The sequence below is a fragment of the Ursus maritimus genome, unplaced genomic scaffold (assembly GCF_017311325.1).
Source record: "Ursus maritimus isolate PB19 unplaced genomic scaffold, ASM1731132v1 scaffold_19, whole genome shotgun sequence".
Lineage (NCBI taxonomy): Eukaryota > Metazoa > Chordata > Mammalia > Carnivora > Ursidae > Ursus > Ursus maritimus.
Window position 1 is genome coordinate 57,769,711 of NW_024424341.1, and position 17,247 is coordinate 57,786,957.

The 17,247-nt window shown below is 56.3% G+C and overlaps 1 protein-coding gene across 1 annotated transcript in view; it reads left to right on the forward strand.

Annotated features, from left to right (window-relative positions):
* Positions 1-17,247, forward strand: part of MYH14 (myosin heavy chain 14) — an 84,751-nt gene that overhangs the window by 21,952 nt on the left and 45,552 nt on the right. The window contains exons 9-14 of the mRNA XM_040634342.1: positions 4,727-4,822; positions 6,987-7,105; positions 8,319-8,471; positions 13,859-14,032; positions 14,386-14,559; positions 15,951-16,065. Of these exons, the coding sequence (XP_040490276.1) occupies positions 4,727-4,822; positions 6,987-7,105; positions 8,319-8,471; positions 13,859-14,032; positions 14,386-14,559; positions 15,951-16,065 (831 nt within the window). The remainder of the gene's footprint in view (positions 1-4,726; positions 4,823-6,986; positions 7,106-8,318; positions 8,472-13,858; positions 14,033-14,385; positions 14,560-15,950; positions 16,066-17,247) is intronic.

A 17,247-nucleotide genomic window follows, 5' to 3' on the forward strand; every position in this document is an offset into this window, starting at 1 on the left:
ACGTTCTCTTATGCAACCACAGGACGGTACCATTAATTAGCATTATCATCTCATTCACAGACCCTATTACCCCAGTAATGTCCTTTATAACACACAGAAATGTCCTTTATAACATAACAGAAATGTTATAACACACAGGCTTTATGCCAGTTTGCCTAACAATGTCCTTTATAGCAAAAAAGATTTTGTAAGTCACACACACACACACACAATGCACGTGTGCGTGTGTGCACACACATTCCCCCGGGCCACGATCACACGTACCTAGCACATTTTCCTCTCCGTCTGTCTGGAACTACTTTTTCCTTATCGTTGGTGACCTCGACACTTTTGAAGATTACAGATCAGTTGTTTTGTCTCAACCTGGGCGTGTTTCCTTGCGGTTAGATTCAGGTTACACATTTTTGGCAGGAGTCTCCCAGGAGGGTGCTCCTCCCTCCCCCTCCCCCTCCCCCTTTTCCTAAGTAAACAGTGCAGGAGTGTAGACACCAAAAAATGTGCCCCGAGCCTACACATCTGGGGCTTTCTGCAAGTGAACACCCCGTATAACCAGCATCTAGAAGCCCCCTCGTGCCCCTTCCCGTCCCCAGAATGACCCCCCCGCCTTCGCGGAGTGTGAGTCTACGCTGTTAGACGCTGTAGAGTTGTTTCACTTGTTCCTGAACTTGGTACAAATGTCTGGCTTCTTCCACTCCAGCCCGTGACTGTGAAATTTGTCCATGTTCAGTGAGTGGTCGGGAGGGGGCTTCTTTTTATTATTATTATTATTTTTAAAGATTTTATTTATTTGTCAGAGAGAGAGAGCACAAGCAGGGGGAGTGGCAGGGAGAGGGAGAAGCAGGCTCCCCGCTGAGCAGGGAGCCCGATGCGGGATGGGGGACTCCATCCCAGCACCCTGGAATCATGACCTGAGCTGAAGGTAGACGCTTCACGGACTGAGCCATGCAGGCGTCCCAGGGGAGGGGGCTTCTGAGGGGCTGGCTCCACGGGTGCATCCACTTCGTAAAAACTCATCAAGCCTGACGAGTGTCATTGGTGTGCTTTTCTGTAATGTGGGCTTTATGTATGCATTTACATTTAAATTTTATGCTGGGAATGGAAGGAAAGGGAAGCACCACCGTTAAGGATGCCGACCCCAGAGTCAGACCGCCCAAGTTCGCATCTCAGCTCTGCTGCTGACAAGCTGGATGATCTCGGGCAAGTTGGCTCCCGAAATGTGCCTTGATTTCCCGTCTGTGAAGGGGTTTTACTCCATTCTCCACGTGTAAAATGTTATCATAGGACCTGCCTCCCTGTTGTTCTGAAGGTTAAATGAGTTCATTTGTAAGTGTTTGGAATAGGACCTGGCAAGGAGTGAGTGAAAATAAGTCGGTGTCCATTTGTGATGTAGTTTTGGACTGTCGGTGAGGTGAGGTTCGTGGGGGTGGAGTCCGGAGCCCACAACCAAGAAAGAATTCTTTTTTTTTTTTTTTAAAGATTTTATTTATTTATTCAACAGAGAGAGAGACAGCCAGCGAGAGAGGGAACACAAGCAGGGGGAGTGGGAGAGGAAGAAGCAGGCTCATAGCGGAGGAGCCTGATGTGGGGCTCGATCCCATAACGCCGGGATCACGCCCTGAGCTGAAGGCAGACGCTCAACCGCTGTGCCACCCAGGCGCCCCCCAAGAAAGAATTCTTGAGACGACTTTGGTGCAAAACGGTGGCTTATGAAAGCACAGGGACAGGATGTGTGGGCAGAAAGAGCTGCTGCCCCGGGTTGTGAGGGGTGGCTGATTATATACTGTGGGGTTGGGGGAGGTAAGAAAACAGGGAGGTTGAGAAAGGACTTTCATATGTTAAAGAAGATTCACAGGATACCGGAGGCCTTGCCATTGTCAAGTTAAGATTGTTTTTCACTCTAGCAAGGCATTAGCATTAAGATGGTTGGGGGCTTCCTGGAAGAATGTCACACTTGTCCCACCCAAGAATGGGGAAGGGGGAGGAAGGTTGCAGGGTGTCAGCTTATGCTTTGTCTTCAGCCAGCCTTCTGCTCCCTTGTCATTTGAACCTGTAAGTCGCAGAAACTGTTCTAGAATGTGTCGTTGATGGGGTAGCTGGGCGCTGATCTGTAGTGTCGCAGTGAGAGCCGCAGATACAGACCCGGCCTGAGGTAGGCATATTACAGGGTCCGCTCAAATGCCACAGGCCGCTTTGCTGTCGGAGATGACAGAGTTCTGAGGTGATGCCCGAATCTTGATAAAATTCTGAACAAAACCAACCACAGTCTTTCCTCAGATTTCACAGTGGCTACCCTCCTGGAAAATCCATTGTGTAATATTTTAAAAAGATTTGATTGATTGATTGATTGACTTGAGAGAGAGAGAAAGAGAGTTTGAGCAGAGGGGGGGAGGGAGAGAATCCCAAGCTGACTGCACTGAGCACAGAGCCCAACACCGGGCTCAGTCTCATGACCCTGAGCTCATGACCTGAGCCAAAACCAAGAGTCAGAGGCTGAACTGACTGAGCCACCCAGCCGCCCCCAAAAAGCCACTGTGTATTAAAACCAAACACAAAACACTTGTGTTTATACATAACACAGGTGGGATTTGACTCATCATTACAAGCCATTATTTCACGGACACGGATGTCCAGGGGGACATTTAGGAGTCACACGGGGTGTGGCCAATTCTTTCTGGTGTGGAGGGGCGTCTTCATCTGGATCCCAACCTGCGCGGGCCCTGTGATGTTCAGAAACACTCCACTGTTACGCCAACCGACCTGGGAGTTCCTGAGATGTCCTTTAGGGGGCAGCACTGTCCATTCACGAGGAGCTTTCGGGAAGCTCTGTGCTGACAAGCATGTACAGTCACTTCTCTTTTGTGGTTTCTGCATTTGCGAGTTCACCTGCTCAGTAATTTATCCGTAACCCCCAAGAGCGGTACTCCTGGTGCTTTTGTGATCATCGTGTCATTCTCACGGGGGTGGAAAGTTTGACTTGTCCAGCGCACACACAGGGGAGGGTCAGCAAAGCGGTGCTCTGTCTTCCTGTCTCAGCTCATACCGTAACCCAGTGTCCTTTTCTCCTTTTCGCCTGCTACTGAGTGCCACATTTTTCATGTTTTTGTGCTTTTCTTTTTGGTGGCTTCACTGTCTAAAATGCCCCCCCCAGCATAGTGCTTAATGCTGGCTAGTATCGCCAAGTGCAAGAAGGCTGTAGTGTGTCTCACGGACAAAACACGTAAATCGGATGAGCCTCCTTCAGGCTCGAGGTAGAGCGCTGTTGGCCGTGAGCTCAACGTTAACGAAGCAACATTATATATTAGATAAGGTGTCTTTGAACAGAAACATATAAAACGAGGTGACGTAGTGATCAGTTGATGAAAATGTGACCAGAGGCTCACAGGAACAAAACCTGGTATTTCCCATAAGCGCATTCGATTGCATTTGCTAATTCGTGTCCACAGTTCGCTACAAAGAACGTAACTCGGCAAATAAGGGGAATCGACTGTATATTTTTGCCTTTTTAAAATGTAGACAGTGATATGCTATATATACCATTCTGCACCTTGCATTTTTCAGGGGCTATTTTATTTTTATTTTCTTTTTCTTTTTTTTATTTTTTAAAGATTTTATTTATTTATTTAACAGAGATAGCCAGCGAGAGAGGGAACACAAGCAGGGGGAGTGGAAGAGGAAGAAGCAGGCTCATAGCGGAGGAGCCTGATGTGGGGCTCGATCCCATAACGCCAGGATCACGCCCTGAGCTGAAGGCAGGGATCACGCCCTGAGCCGAAGTCAGGCACTTAACCGCTGTGCCACCCAGGCGCCCCTTCAGGGGCTATTTTAGAAATCTTTTCATATTTAGGGCACCTGGCTGGCTCAGTCGGCGGAGTGTGCAACTCTTGATCTTGGGGTTGTAAGTTTGAGCCCCATGTTGGGTGTAGAGATTACTTAAAAATAAAATCTTAAAAAAGGAAATCTTTTCATATTGCCAAAGACTTTCTTTGCTCATTTCCACACATCCTTTTAAATCTTACATGCATTGCTTTATAAAATGGACATGAGTAGACACCAAATGGTGCTAAAATAAACCTTGAATACAAAATACAGAGTTCATGTATCTTCTCCTATGTTTTAAGATCTGCCCAGTGTCACAGATGGATTTTAAGCTGAGGGGCGGTGGCGTAATTTGACATAGAGTTGGGTCGGGTTTTTTTTTTTTAAGATTTTATTTATTTATTTGAGAGAGAGAGAGAGTGCATGCACGCAAGCGGAGCAGGGGTGTGGGGAAGGGGCAGAGAGAGATTCTCAAGTGAACTCTGCTCTAAGAGTGGAGCCCGACGTGGGGCTCGATGCCACGACCCTGAGATCATGACCTGAGCCGAAATCAAGAGTCCGACACTTGGGGCGCCTGGGTGGCACAGCGGTTAAGCGTCTGCCTTTGGCTCAGGGCGTGATCCCGGCGTTATGGGATCGAGCCACACATCAGGCTCTTCCGCTATGAGCCTGCTTCTTCCTCTCCCACTCCCCCTGCTTGTGTTCCCTCTCTCGCTGGCTGTCTCTATCTCTGTCGAATAAATAAATAAAATCTTTAAAAAAAAAAAAAAAAGAGTCCGACACTTAACCGACTGAACCACCCAGGCGCCCCTGACGTAGGGTTTTTAAGCTACATTCCTAAGGGGGCTAGTTAGGACCACGCATCAGGGTCTGGAGCCCCACGCGATTGCGCTCTCTCTCTGCCCCTTAGCCATGCTGCGGATTGTCTCGGCCGTTCTCCAGTTTGGCAACATCGTCCTGAAGAGAGAACGGAACAACGATCAAGCCTCCATGCCTGACAACACAGGTACTCCACCTGGCCCGCAGCCCACCCACCTGACCCTCTTTCCCCGGACAGAGCATCCCCCCACTCCCCGCTCCTTAGCCGGGCATGCCTCCAAGCTGTGCTGGTCCTTTACCAAAACGTCATCTCCCACTCGTTTCCTGATTCAAAAAGGTGTCCTCTCTGCCGAAGGTTTGAACAACACCAGGGTGCCAAAGATCCCGTCATCCCGGCCCCTCTGAGAAAACCGCCATTAGCATTGGGCTTATTTCTTCCTGGCCTCTGTGCTCTGCATATATATACATTTTTTTTATGCTTTTCAAAAGCAGAATTATAGTTGATATTCCTTTTTTATCAAAACGGAAATAGCTCTGCTTCTTTGTGATCATAAAATAATACAAGCTGGATGGGGGAAAAACCTGGCAATACAGAAAAGTATAAAAGCAGGGAAATGACCCACAATTATGCTCCCGAGAGGTAATTACTGTAGCATTTTGGGGTATTTCTCTCTGGGCTTTGTTCTCTGTCCATATCCGTGTGGAAGTAATTGTCACAGAGGTGGAAACACGCCTCGCACCCTTTCCCCCTCAAGACAGCAAGAGCTTTCCGTCCTGATTATAAAATCCTACGGGCTCATTTTCCAAAGCTGTACAACCACAGAAAATATGAGAAAGGGGTCCCTCCCACCCTGCTGTTGATCAGCGGTATCCCCCGTGGCGCTTGGGGGCTCCATTCACACGCCCAGCACGCGTGCCGTGCACGCTCCTTTATTCATCCGATCTACGAAATTGGGAGTTAGACCTTGTAGACCGTTTCGAAATTTGCTTTTCTCCCCTTAATGCACTGAGGGTAACGTTTCAAGGTTATTAACGAGCACGCTACTGGGGTTTCTTCCTCTGGGGTCTGTGGGTAGAACCACATGGCAGCATAATTAATCTCCTGGGAAATCCTGGGTGTTTCGTTCTCTGCATTTGCAAACACTCACTGGAGTCCACGGGCCAAAGGACACAGCAGAGGCTTTGGAACCCTACAGAACATTCCTGTGACTCGCAGCGTAGCACCCAGTACACATTCCCTGCCGTCCTTCAGGCCGCTGTTATGGTTCTTAAATACTTTTCATATCATGCAAAGTCAAAGTCACCGTAGAAAAATTAGAAACTACGATTGCACCAAAAGAAAAAAAGAGAGAGAGAGAGAGAGAGAAATGTAAATGTTCATCAACTCACCTCTCAGAAATAATCACTGTTGATTTAATTTGGTGTTTTTCCTTCTAGATGTGTTCTTTTCCTTTCTCTTTTCCGCGGGAGTTGAGCATTTGCAGTAACTGTTTTCTCATTATGGAAGTGACGGAAGCTGGAAAACATTTCTTAATTACCGTTTTTTATGCATTTTTCCCCTACAAAAATAGGGAGGGGCAAGTTGTTTTAAAATATTTATTTATTGGCCACTTCCACGGGCTTTTAGTCCAATAGCTTCCCCCCCCCCAATATTTTATTAGGAAATTTCCAAGCATACAGAAAAGTGGGATGAATTCTATAGCGAACACCCAGATATCTACCACCTCGATTCTGCCATTGATATTTTGTTATACTTGCTTTATTGCATATCTTTCCATACATCGATCGTCCATCCTGCTGTCTGGTGCATTTCAAAGTTGCAGATTTCCGTGCATTTCGGCGTGTGCATGAGTAGCTCCCACGTACACACATCGGCTCGCGTATTCTTATCACTTACTGGTGTCCAGCATTTGCTTACAGTTCTTTCTTTGGAGTGAAACGTACAAACCGTGAAAGGCACACATCTTAAGTGTACCACGTAATGAGTGCTAATAATTTTCATTGGCTGAGGAACAGGTATTCCGATGGAGGATCCCCGACTCCCTAACCAATCCCCAGTTGCTGGGCCTTCCGCTTGTTTCCTGTTTTCCTCCACCACCAACAAGGCTGGAATGTATATCCTCCTGGTCCAGTCTTTGCTCGCCTCTGAGATTCTTTATCCCATCTCGGGGTCCCTGAGAGAGAATTGTTGGGCCAGACGATGAACACACTCTTAGGATTGTAATGCTTCTAGTGGGAGAGGCTGGGCCCCTCGTCTGTTCCACCAGCAGCGGGGGCGACCCCCTCCCCTGTGCTCAGTGGCCACTGCCACCTCCTGGGACTGATCAGACCTTTGTGCCTCTCGCCCTCAGCTGCACAAAAGCTCTGCCGCCTCCTGGGACTAGGGGTGACGGACTTCTCCCGCGCCCTGCTCACCCCCCGCATCAAAGTTGGCCGAGACTACGTGCAGAAGGCACAGACCAAGGAACAGGTGGGTAGGGCCGGGGGCAGGCGGGGCGCAGGGAGAGCCAGGTGCCGGGGTCCTGGGCCTTCAAGCAGCGCATGCTGGTTTTTCTCTCTCACTCAACAAACTTTGGCTGATTTTTCGCTTCATTGCCGGCTCTGGTTCTGGTGCTAGGAATGAAAGTGGTAATGGAAACAAAGACCATGGCTTTGTGGAGCTCAGGCCGAAGTAGGGAACAGATCATAAAAGAAGATACATAAGCAGTGAGGCCTTCTGTGAAGGAGGGGGTTCATGGGGTCAGGAAGGTCCTCTATGAGGAGGTGATGTTTGAGTTCGGACCTAGACAGTTCAAGGCAGTGGGAACAGCATGTGTAAAGGCCCTGAGGCTGGAACAGGCTTAGTGAATTGAGAACATCAAGGAGGTCAGTGAGGCTAGAGAGTGGGGGAGGGCAGTCAGCAGCTACAGTCAGAGAGGTCAGAAGGGGACAGATCATGCAGGGTCTTAGGGGCCACAGAAAGGAGGTGAGTTTTATTCAGAGTGCAGCAGGAGGCTAGTGAGGGTTTAAGCCAGGGAGCAACTTGATTCAATTTGTCTTCTATAAAGATCCCCTTGTCTATTGCATGGATAACTGGATCCATGGGGCACTGGGTGGGAACAGGGAGCCATAAGGAGGCTGCTGTCATAGTCCAGGAAAGCACTGATGGTGGTGGGACTCCATGCTAGAGGTGTTCAGAATCCAGCTTTCAGGCAGAGGCCTCTTCCTGGCCCCAGACTGGGCACTCGAACAAAGTACTAGGGTGAAAAAGACACAGTGGGGGACATGAGGGCCAGAGATTGGGGGTCACCTGAGAGGCTGGGTTCCTCTCTCAGCTGAGGTACTGTTGTTAGGATCCATTTTACAGCTGAAGAAACTGAGGCACAGAGAGGTGTGCCTGAGGCTGCAGAGCTTCTAAGGGGCAGAGCCAGGATTCAAACCCTCGTTGTCACTCTCCAGAGTCCACCTTCTTGTCGAAATTGGTTCAAGGGATGGGGGAGGATGCATGAGCCAATGTGCCCCCAAGCGCCTCACGCACTGCCCGGCGCATAGTAGGGCTCTGAACTGGTTGGCATCATCGTTAATGTCATCATTCTCGAGCTGTGAGGGGCCCCGGCCACACCAGTGTCTCCTTGCTGGGGGTCTGGCTGGGGCTGCGGGGGCGGGGCGGTCCCTCACCATGTCCCCCCCCAACTCCCCCGCAGGCTGACTTTGCGCTGGAGGCCCTGGCCAAGGCCACCTACGAGCGCCTCTTCCGCTGGCTGGTCCTGCGCCTCAACCGTGCCCTGGACCGCAGTCCCCGCCAGGGCGCCTCCTTCCTGGGCATCCTGGACATCGCCGGCTTTGAGATCTTCCAGGTCTGAACTTGGTGCCAGGCTGGGACTGGGAGGGTGCCGTCACCCTGGCTCTCTCCCCTTCCCTCTGGTCTCTGTCCCCTCCCTCTGGTCTCTGTCCTCTCCCTCTGGTCTCTGTCCTCTCCCTCTGGTCTCTGTCCCCCCTCCCTCTGGTCTCTGTCCCCCCTCCCTCGGTCTCTGTCCCCCTTCCTCTTGTCTCTGTCCACTCCGTCCCCTGCCCCCTCCCTCTGGTCTCTGTCCTCTCCCTCTGGTCTCTGTCCCCCCTCCCTCGGTCTCTGTCCCCCTTCCTCTTGTCTCTGTCCACTCCCTCTGGTCTCTGTCCTCTCCCTCTGGTCTCTGTCCACTCCTCTGGTCTCTGTCCCCCCTCCCTCTGGTCTCTGTCCCCCTCCCTCTGGTCTCTGTCCTCTCCCTCGGGTCTCTGGCCCCCCTCCCTCTGGTCTCTGTCCTCTCCCTCGGGTCTCTGGCCCCCCTCCCTCTGGTCTCTGTCCTCTCCCTCGGGTCTCTGGCCCCCCTCCCTCTGGTCTCTGTCCTCTCCCTCGGGTCTCTGGCCCCCCTCCCTCTGGTCTCTGTCCTCTCCCTCGGGTCTCTGGCCCCCCTCCCTCTGGTCTCTGTCCTCTCCCTCGGGTCTCTGGCCCCCCTCCCTCTGGTCTCTGTCCTCTCCCTCGGGTCTCTGGCCCCCCTCCCTCTGGTCTCTGTCCTCTCCCTCGGGTCTCTGGCCCCCCTCCCTCTGGTCTCTGTCCTCTCCCTCGGGTCTCTGGCCCCCCTCCCTCTGGTCTCTGTCCTCTCCCTCGGGTCTCTGGCCCCCCTCCCTCTGGTCTCTGTCCTCTCCCTCGGGTCTCTGGCCCCCCTCCCTCTGGTCTCTGTCCTCTCCCTCGGGTCTCTGGCCCCCCTCCCTCTGGTCTCTGTCCTCTCCCTCGGGTCTCTGGCCCCCCTCCCTCTGGTCTCTGTCCTCTCCCTCGGGTCTCTGGCCCCCCTCCCTCTGGTCTCTGTCCTCTCCCTCGGGTCTCTGGCCCCCCTCCCTCTGGTCTCTGTCCTCTCCCTCGGGTCTCTGGCCCCCCTCCCTCTGGTCTCTGTCCTCTCCCTCGGGTCTCTGGCCCCCCTCCCTCTGGTCTCTGTCCTCTCCCTCGGGTCTCTGGCCCCCCTCCCTCTGGTCTCTGTCCTCTCCCTCGGGTCTCTGGCCCCCCTCCCTCTGGTCTCTGTCCTCTCCCTCGGGTCTCTGGCCCCCCTCCCTCTGGTCTCTGTCCTCTCCCTCGGGTCTCTGGCCCCCCTCCCTCTGGTCTCTGTCCTCTCCCTCGGGTCTCTGGCCCCCCTCCCTCTGGTCTCTGTCCTCTCCCTCGGGTCTCTGGCCCCCCTCCCTCTGGTCTCTGTCCTCTCCCTCGGGTCTCTGGCCCCCCTCCCTCTGGTCTCTGTCCTCTCCCTCGGGTCTCTGGCCCCCCTCCCTCTGGTCTCTGTCCTCTCCCTCGGGTCTCTGGCCCCCCTCCCTCTGGTCTCTGTCCTCTCCCTCGGGTCTCTGGCCCCCCTCCCTCTGGTCTCTGTCCTCTCCCTCGGGTCTCTGGCCCCCCTCCCTCTGGTCTCTGTCCTCTCCCTCGGGTCTCTGGCCCCCCTCCCTCTGGTCTCTGTCCTCTCCCTCGGGTCTCTGGCCCCCCTCCCTCTGGTCTCTGTCCTCTCCCTCGGGTCTCTGGCCCCCCTCCCTCTGGTCTCTGTCCTCTCCCTCGGGTCTCTGGCCCCCCTCCCTCTGGTCTCTGTCCTCTCCCTCGGGTCTCTGGCCCCCCTCCCTCTGGTCTCTGTCCTCTCCCTCGGGTCTCTGGCCCCCCTCCCTCTGGTCTCTGTCCTCTCCCTCGGGTCTCTGGCCCCCCTCCCTCTGGTCTCTGTCCTCTCCCTCGGGTCTCTGGCCCCCCTCCCTCTGGTCTCTGTCCTCTCCCTCGGGTCTCTGGCCCCCCTCCCTCTGGTCTCTGTCCTCTCCCTCGGGTCTCTGGCCCCCCTCCCTCTGGTCTCTGTCCTCTCCCTCGGGTCTCTGGCCCCCCTCCCTCTGGTCTCTGTCCTCTCCCTCGGGTCTCTGGCCCCCCTCCCTCTGGTCTCTGTCCTCTCCCTCGGGTCTCTGGCCCCCCTCCCTCTGGTCTCTGTCCTCTCCCTCGGGTCTCTGGCCCCCCTCCCTCTGGTCTCTGTCCTCTCCCTCGGGTCTCTGGCCCCCCTCCCTCTGGTCTCTGTCCTCTCCCTCGGGTCTCTGGCCCCCCTCCCTCTGGTCTCTGTCCTCTCCCTCGGGTCTCTGGCCCCCCTCCCTCTGGTCTCTGTCCTCTCCCTCGGGTCTCTGGCCCCCCTCCCTCTGGTCTCTGTCCTCTCCCTCGGGTCTCTGGCCCCCCTCCCTCTGGTCTCTGTCCTCTCCCTCGGGTCTCTGGCCCCCCTCCCTCTGGTCTCTGTCCTCTCCCTCGGGTCTCTGGCCCCCCTCCCTCTGGTCTCTGTCCTCTCCCTCGGGTCTCTGGCCCCCCTCCCTCTGGTCTCTGTCCTCTCCCTCGGGTCTCTGGCCCCCCTCCCTCTGGTCTCTGTCCTCTCCCTCGGGTCTCTGGCCCCCCTCCCTCTGGTCTCTGTCCTCTCCCTCGGGTCTCTGGCCCCCCTCCCTCTGGTCTCTGTCCTCTCCCTCGGGTCTCTGGCCCCCCTCCCTCTGGTCTCTGTCCTCTCCCTCGGGTCTCTGGCCCCCCTCCCTCTGGTCTCTGTCCTCTCCCTCGGGTCTCTGGCCCCCCTCCCTCTGGTCTCTGTCCTCTCCCTCGGGTCTCTGGCCCCCCTCCCTCTGGTCTCTGTCCTCTCCCTCGGGTCTCTGGCCCCCCTCCCTCTGGTCTCTGTCCTCTCCCTCGGGTCTCTGGCCCCCCTCCCTCTGGTCTCTGTCCTCTCCCTCGGGTCTCTGGCCCCCCTCCCTCTGGTCTCTGTCCTCTCCCTCGGGTCTCTGGCCCCCCTCCCTCTGGTCTCTGTCCTCTCCCTCGGGTCTCTGGCCCCCCTCCCTCTGGTCTCTGTCCTCTCCCTCGGGTCTCTGGCCCCCCTCCCTCTGGTCTCTGTCCTCTCCCTCGGGTCTCTGGCCCCCCTCCCTCTGGTCTCTGTCCTCTCCCTCGGGTCTCTGGCCCCCCTCCCTCTGGTCTCTGTCCTCTCCCTCGGGTCTCTGGCCCCCCTCCCTCTGGTCTCTGTCCTCTCCCTCGGGTCTCTGGCCCCCCTCCCTCTGGTCTCTGTCCTCTCCCTCGGGTCTCTGGCCCCCCTCCCTCTGGTCTCTGTCCTCTCCCTCGGGTCTCTGGCCCCCCTCCCTCTGGTCTCTGTCCTCTCCCTCGGGTCTCTGGCCCCCCTCCCTCTGGTCTCTGTCCTCTCCCTCGGGTCTCTGGCCCCCCTCCCTCTGGTCTCTGTCCTCTCCCTCGGGTCTCTGGCCCCCCTCCCTCTGGTCTCTGTCCTCTCCCTCGGGTCTCTGGCCCCCCTCCCTCTGGTCTCTGTCCTCTCCCTCGGGTCTCTGGCCCCCCTCCCTCTGGTCTCTGTCCTCTCCCTCGGGTCTCTGGCCCCCCTCCCTCTGGTCTCTGTCCTCTCCCTCGGGTCTCTGGCCCCCCTCCCTCTGGTCTCTGTCCTCTCCCTCGGGTCTCTGGCCCCCCTCCCTCTGGTCTCTGTCCTCTCCCTCGGGTCTCTGGCCCCCCTCCCTCTGGTCTCTGTCCTCTCCCTCGGGTCTCTGGCCCCCCTCCCTCTGGTCTCTGTCCTCTCCCTCGGGTCTCTGGCCCCCCTCCCTCTGGTCTCTGTCCTCTCCCTCGGGTCTCTGGCCCCCCTCCCTCTGGTCTCTGTCCTCTCCCTCGGGTCTCTGGCCCCCCTCCCTCTGGTCTCTGTCCTCTCCCTCGGGTCTCTGGCCCCCCTCCCTCTGGTCTCTGTCCTCTCCCTCGGGTCTCTGGCCCCCCTCCCTCTGGTCTCTGTCCTCTCCCTCGGGTCTCTGGCCCCCCTCCCTCTGGTCTCTGTCCTCTCCCTCGGGTCTCTGGCCCCCCTCCCTCTGGTCTCTGTCCTCTCCCTCGGGTCTCTGGCCCCCCTCCCTCTGGTCTCTGTCCTCTCCCTCGGGTCTCTGGCCCCCCTCCCTCTGGTCTCTGTCCTCTCCCTCGGGTCTCTGGCCCCCCTCCCTCTGGTCTCTGTCCTCTCCCTCGGGTCTCTGGCCCCCCTCCCTCTGGTCTCTGTCCTCTCCCTCGGGTCTCTGGCCCCCCTCCCTCTGGTCTCTGTCCTCTCCCTCGGGTCTCTGGCCCCCCTCCCTCTGGTCTCTGTCCTCTCCCTCGGGTCTCTGGCCCCCCTCCCTCTGGTCTCTGTCCTCTCCCTCGGGTCTCTGGCCCCCCTCCCTCTGGTCTCTGTCCTCTCCCTCGGGTCTCTGGCCCCCCTCCCTCTGGTCTCTGTCCTCTCCCTCGGGTCTCTGGCCCCCCTCCCTCTGGTCTCTGTCCTCTCCCTCGGGTCTCTGGCCCCCCTCCCTCTGGTCTCTGTCCTCTCCCTCGGGTCTCTGGCCCCCCTCCCTCTGGTCTCTGTCCTCTCCCTCGGGTCTCTGGCCCCCCTCCCTCTGGTCTCTGTCCTCTCCCTCGGGTCTCTGGCCCCCCTCCCTCTGGTCTCTGTCCTCTCCCTCGGGTCTCTGGCCCCCCTCCCTCTGGTCTCTGTCCTCTCCCTCGGGTCTCTGGCCCCCCTCCCTCTGGTCTCTGTCCTCTCCCTCGGGTCTCTGGCCCCCCTCCCTCTGGTCTCTGTCCTCTCCCTCGGGTCTCTGGCCCCCCTCCCTCTGGTCTCTGTCCTCTCCCTCGGGTCTCTGGCCCCCCTCCCTCTGGTCTCTGTCCTCTCCCTCGGGTCTCTGGCCCCCCTCCCTCTGGTCTCTGTCCTCTCCCTCGGGTCTCTGGCCCCCCTCCCTCTGGTCTCTGTCCTCTCCCTCGGGTCTCTGGCCCCCCTCCCTCTGGTCTCTGTCCTCTCCCTCGGGTCTCTGGCCCCCCTCCCTCTGGTCTCTGTCCTCTCCCTCGGGTCTCTGGCCCCCCTCCCTCTGGTCTCTGTCCTCTCCCTCGGGTCTCTGGCCCCCCTCCCTCTGGTCTCTGTCCTCTCCCTCGGGTCTCTGGCCCCCCTCCCTCTGGTCTCTGTCCTCTCCCTCGGGTCTCTGGCCCCCCTCCCTCTGGTCTCTGTCCCCCTCCCTCTGGTCTCTGTCCCCTCCCACTGGTCTCTGTCCCTCTCCCTCTGGTCTCTGTCCCCCTCCCTCTGGTCTCTGTCCTCTCCCTCTGGTCTCTGTCCCCCTCCCTCTGGGTGTCTGTCTACCCACCGTGGTCTCCATCCCCCCTAGTCTCTCCTCCTCCCCAGTTTCTGTCCCCCCATCTCTGCCCCCTCACCCCATCTCTGCCCCTCTCTCACTGGCGCCCTCACCCCTGCAGCTGAACTCGTTCGAGCAGCTCTGCATCAACTACACCAACGAGAAGCTGCAGCAGCTCTTCAACCACACCATGTTCATCCTGGAGCAGGAGGAGTACCAGCGCGAGGGCATCCCCTGGACCTTCCTCGACTTTGGCCTCGACCTGCAGCCCTGCATCGACCTCATCGAGCGGCCGGTGAGCCTGAGGGTCCGCCCGCCCCTGGCGCTCCCTCCCGCTCCCTCCCGCCTCCACCAGCCACGAGATCTGGCACCTTGGTCCGGCTGCTGCCCCGCTGGGCCTCCGGATTCTAAATCGGTTCATGACAGCGTCTGCTTCATAGATGGGTGGCCACTAGATGCGTAGGCCCCGGACGTGCCTGCCGGGGCCTGGCTTGAGCCGAAGCTCTCATCAGCGGCCACAGCCGTAACTACTGTTCTCATGTTCGGTTGTATGTCTGTGTGCCTCTTACAAGAGCTACAAGTTAGCAGCAACCTGAGTGTCCAGTGTGTGGGGATCTGACGTCCTCTTCCCCTCCTGTTGATGGTTAGGCTAACCCTCCTGGACTTCTGGCCCTGCTGGATGAGGAGTGCTGGTTCCCAAAGGCCACGGACAAGTCCTTTGTAGAGAAGGTGGCCCAGGAGCAAGGGGGCCACCCCAAGTTCCAGCGGCCAAGGAACCTGCGGGACCAGGCGGACTTCAGCGTCCTGCACTATGCGGGCAAGGTAGGGGACTGGGCCGGCCTCGAGGCCTGTGGGCGGGGGTGGGGACCACTTGGCTGCAGATGCGGGGACAGTGCAGAGGGAACACAGGGGCCACCCGATGTCCGCTGGAACGAGACATCTCCAGGGGCCGGGGAAGCCCAGGCAGGACTGAGGACTCTGTCTGATGAAGTCAGCAAAAGCTTCCTCAAGGAGGGGATATTTCCAGTGGGCTTTGAGGGGTGGATAGGAGTTGGCCGCGAGGAGAGGTGTATGCATTTTATTCCCTCATTCGGCAAAGATTGGCCTTTTGTGCGCTCAGCCCCGTGCTGAGCAAAGCTGGGGCCCCACGCCGGACGTGGTTTCTGTCCTCACGAATTTCCAGATCTGGGAGAGGGAGAAACACAGACCATGAGGATAGAAGGCTGCTAGGTGCTTCAGTGGGGGCAGCGTCAAAGCTCGGAGGAAGACTGCAGGGGGAGCTTTCACAGAGGAGAGCAATGCTTGATCTGGAACTTAAATCAAGGGTCAGCAAACATCTTCTGTATATAGTTTCGGCTTTGTGGGCCAGACAGTCTCTGCCACAGCTACTCACTTCTGCCACTGTAGCTCGAAGGACACCCTGGGGGATACATAAATTATATAGAAATGAAGGCTGTATTCCAACAAAACTTTATTTACAAAAAGGTGGCAGGCCGGATTTGGCCTGTGGGCCATTGTTTGCCAATCCCTGGCCTAAATGATGAGTAACAGCCAGCAAAGGATGGGTGAGGGACGGGAAGGGCTGTCCAGGCGGAAGGAACAGCATGCAGAGGCTGGGAGGCAGGAGACCTCTGTGTCTAGCCCTCACTTCCTCTTCCACACATCATCTAAGACCTCCCGTGGGCCCAGCCCTGTGCTGTGAGTCAGATCCGAGTCCTGGCCTCAGGGAGCCACTGTCTGGTGGGGGGCACATGCGTGGGGGATCGTGCCAGTCAAGACTGTGACTCTGGGAGCCTTTAAAGCAAAGCCCTGAATACTAGGAATACGAGGGCATCCTGGAAGGAGCCAGACATGTGAAAATCCACGGTGGCGCGAATGGCAGGGGTAAACCTGACGTAGAAATGAGATTGTGTGTTTGAGGAACAGTGAGGAGCCCAGTGTGGCTGGACTAGAATGGATAAGGAAGAAGTGATGGTGGACGAGGTCCTCAGGGTGGGCCAAGGACAGATAAGGGAAGTAGAGGGAGAGGGGCCACGTTGATGGAGTAGATGGAGGGTGCAGTTCCCGGAACAGACACAAGGTGGCACCAATGCTCTCTCAACCGTGGTGAGCTCAGGAGCTGGCCGTCTTAGAGCTTCTGGGAGGTTCCTTGGGAAATGGGAGAGCTGGTGAAGCTGCAAGCTCACCACCCTCCTCTGCCTGACTTCACCCAGGTCGACTACAAGGCCAATGAGTGGCTGATGAAAAACATGGACCCGCTGAATGACAACGTCGCAGCCCTGCTTCACATGAGCACGGACAAGCTAACGGCAGAGATCTGGAAAGATGGTGAGGGCCAGCTTCCCCAGCTTCCCTGCCCCTGGAGCTCTGTGCATCCCTTTTTCCAGCCCACAGCGTGAACACCTTTGTTCTAGAGGCTACATTCTGATCATGAGTTGTCTGCTCAGTTGCGGGACTTAGACAGGTAGACCAGACGATCTCCCGGTAGTATTTCCAATCAGTGATTGTTGGTTGGTTGCTATCTTCAGCCAGCATCATACTCGATGACAAAACACATCCTCCTTAATCAGAAACGAGATGAGGATGCCCATGGTCACCGCTGCTGGGAAACCTGGATTTGGCACTACTAGCCTGTGCAATCAGACTGGAAAAAGAAATAACTATGCGGATATTATAAAGGAAGAGAGAAAGTTATTCATTGTAGTTGGCATATGATCTCTAAAAAAGAAGAAAAGCAAGAGATTTGACTAAAAAGAATTAATCACACGAGAACTCAGCAGTGTGGTGTTTTATAGATTAGTCGGCTTTGGGGCTTTGCTTTCCAGGCTCTCACAAACCTCCCGTCAGGGCGCCCACGGAAGAAGAAAGGAGTAACAGATCACGATGTCATTTGGGAGAGCTTTCCTGCTCCAGCAAGGCCCATGTGGGTTTGGCCATCTGTCTTTTTGGAATGGCATTTCTAGGAGGCATGGACAGAAAAGCCGAATGTCTTTGGAGTGAACCCCGGAGCTTTCCAAGCCTGGTCTGCCACTCCCCACCCTTAGAGGAGAGATGATTTTAACAACTGGCAGAAGCAGCATCTTGGTTCCTCCTGATTCAAGGCTTCCAGAACCTGTTGGTTTGCCTTAGCCTTTTTCTTGAAGTTGTGGTTGTAGTTGTAGTTAAAAGGGCCAGCCCATGCAATGAGACAGGAGAACAAAATAAGAAGACATGTGGTTCCCAAACAAATTCATGGAACAAAAGGGCGCCAGGTGCCTTGATGCTGGTGAGCTGATTTTAGACAGAGATTTGATATTTGTGTCTTGCGTGGTTTACACACGAGGGACTGACAAGCCGTGTTCAGTGTCCAATGACAGAACCAGATTCTGCTTTGAGAATCGTCTCCTCAGCCTGAAAAATCCCTCCACCCCAACACACACACACTTCCTCAAAATCTGTGTCCCCTTCATGGACACATCATGCCCCCCACCACCGTGATGCCTCACATGCCCCATCTCATAGGAGCCCAGC